The 2,231-nt window shown below is 31.7% G+C and overlaps 1 protein-coding gene across 1 annotated transcript; it reads left to right on the top strand.

Moving 5' to 3' along the window:
* Positions 1–664: 664 nt before the first annotated feature.
* LOC145106748 (ras-related protein RABA1f-like) lies at positions 665–1,890 on the top strand. The gene is made up of 2 exons (XM_079043680.1): positions 665–1,214; positions 1,345–1,890. Exons 1-2 carry the CDS (start codon positions 994–996, stop codon positions 1,775–1,777), a joined length of 654 nt encoding a protein of 217 aa, XP_078899806.1. The 5' UTR covers positions 665–993; the 3' UTR covers positions 1,778–1,890.
* Positions 1,891–2,231: the final 341 nt, after the last annotated feature.

The raw sequence follows: 2,231 nt of genomic DNA on the forward strand, positions 1-2,231 counted from the left end.
ACTTTTATAATATATTGGGATAACCACAAAAAATGAATACGTGAACTATAAGGAAATAACTCGACTTTTATCTTTTTATCCAAATGACTAGAAATTTTAAAAAATAGTATTTTGACTTTCTATAATATAATATATATTTTTTTCTAAGTTGCAATAAATATCAACAATTCTTTATTTCTTGAATTCGAAATGTTTACTATCATTGTTTTTTTTCAAATAAATGACACTTTTATGCCATTGTATCGTAATCGAATTTGTTTTTTCTATGATTCTTCAACATTTTTTTTAAATCGGTACAAATCAAAATATTTTCTCGAACTTAACTTTAAAGATGTAATGTAAAAAAAAAAATCAAAGGGATAAAATAGTTTTGTTTTAAGTTTGATGTGGATCAAGTTCACAACCAAACAAGGTCAAAAGTACAAAATCCCCAATTTTAAAACTTCATGGACGATACCCACAAAATCAACAAAGCATAGGGATCATTTTTGTAATTTTCTCTCTACAACTTATAACATTTTAAAGAATATCAAAAAACAGGTACATGTATAAAAATATCCACAATTTTATCAAAATTATAGGTTTATTTATATAACGTTTGAAAGAATATCTCCCATAAACTAGTACATGTATAAAAATATCCATAAATTTATCAAAATTATAGGTTCATAACTCTTAAATCCATGGATGGGAAGAACTAGAAACCAACAATCACCACAATTTGAGGTCGATCAGGTTGAGTTGGGTTGTGTCACATCCGACATTTAATTTAAATACATAACACCTTTTAACCTCTATTTTCCTTTACATCTTTCTCTCTCTCCTATATACAACGGCAATCGTTACAACGATCATCTAAATTTATGTGATCGGATCAGACAAAAGAAAACTTCTATCATCATCCAATCTTGGATCTCTTTTCTCACATTTCTCTGCATCACCTAATCTTCCCCATCTTCTCCATGAACACAGTTGCGATCTCCCTTTAAAGAAATGGGGGCGTTTCATGCAGATGATGATTACGATTACTTGTTCAAGGTTGTTTTGATCGGGGATTCAGGTGTTGGGAAAACCAATCTTTTATCACGATTCTCCAAGAATGAATTCAGCCTTGAATCCAAATCAACCATCGGGGTTGAATTCGCCACCCGTAGCATCAACGTTGATGACAAGATCATCAAAGCCCAAATATGGGACACCGCGGGTCAAGAAAGGTATTTTCATCATTAATTTTTGGAATTCCTAGATCTAACACCACCTTGATTGTATCTGTTAGTGTCTCACATCAGCCAGACACAGTCTCATATATATACATATCTGACCGTATATGTATATATCAAATAGGTATCGGGCCATAACTAGCGCGTATTATCGAGGAGCGGTAGGTGCATTGATCGTATACGACATCACACGTAGTATAACATTTGAAAATGTTCAAAGATGGTTGAAGGAGCTTCGAGATCACACGGATCAAAACATTGTGATCATGCTTGTGGGGAACAAAGCGGATCTACGTCATTTACGTGTGGTTCAAATGGATGATGCAAAGGCATTTGCAGAAAGAGAGAATAACTTTTTCATGGAAACATCGGCTCTTGAATCGTTAAATGTCGAGAATGCTTTCACCGAAGTGTTGACTCAGATTTATCATGTGGTGAGCAAGAAAGCACTTGATATTGGTAATGATCCCATGGTTGTACCCAAGGGACAAACGATTAATGTTGGAGGTAAAGATGATGTATCTGCTGTTAAGAAAGCGGGGTGTTGCTCTAATTGATGTTTTAGGTTGAATAATATATATATGTTTTGTGTAGTGTTAAGGATTTCTTGGTGAAGAATATGTAAAATATTTCAAGGTTTAATTTAATTTGTTTATGCTATATTTTCATATATGTTTATGTGGTGTTAAATAGATCTTAACTGGTTTGAGACATGAGACATTTGCAATCTCTGGATCACTTACAAAACTAACAAAGAGTCATTAATCTTGAAAAACATATGTTATAATTTTTTTATACAAGATCTCTTAATGACTATAAAGATGTATCATAAAATAATTTATTCATGTAACCCAAACATATAAGACAACTGTAGATAAAGTTAAACTGATTCAATAAATAGCCTATTTTCTGTTACTTTTTAAATACATAAAACTGCTGCGGAATAACATATCATCTCAAAATTTTCACTTGAGATAACATATTAGTGTTTTTTCTATTTAAATCACTATA

This window comes from Lactuca virosa, chromosome 4 (genome assembly GCF_052849685.1).
Source record: "Lactuca virosa cultivar CGN04683 chromosome 4, Lactuca_virosa_CGN04683_v6, whole genome shotgun sequence".
In the NCBI taxonomy this organism is placed as follows: Eukaryota; Viridiplantae; Streptophyta; class Magnoliopsida; order Asterales; family Asteraceae; genus Lactuca; species Lactuca virosa.

Bases quoted from the DNA above. Each gene is read 5' to 3' on its own strand.
- LOC145106748 (XM_079043680.1), top strand. From the start codon at position 994: ATGGGGGCGTTTCATGCAGATGATGATTACGATTACTTGTTCAAGGTT. The intron at 1,215-1,344 runs GTATTTTCATCA...TATATCAAATAG, and splicing joins GACACCGCGGGTCAAGAAAG to GTATCGGGCCATAACTAGCG.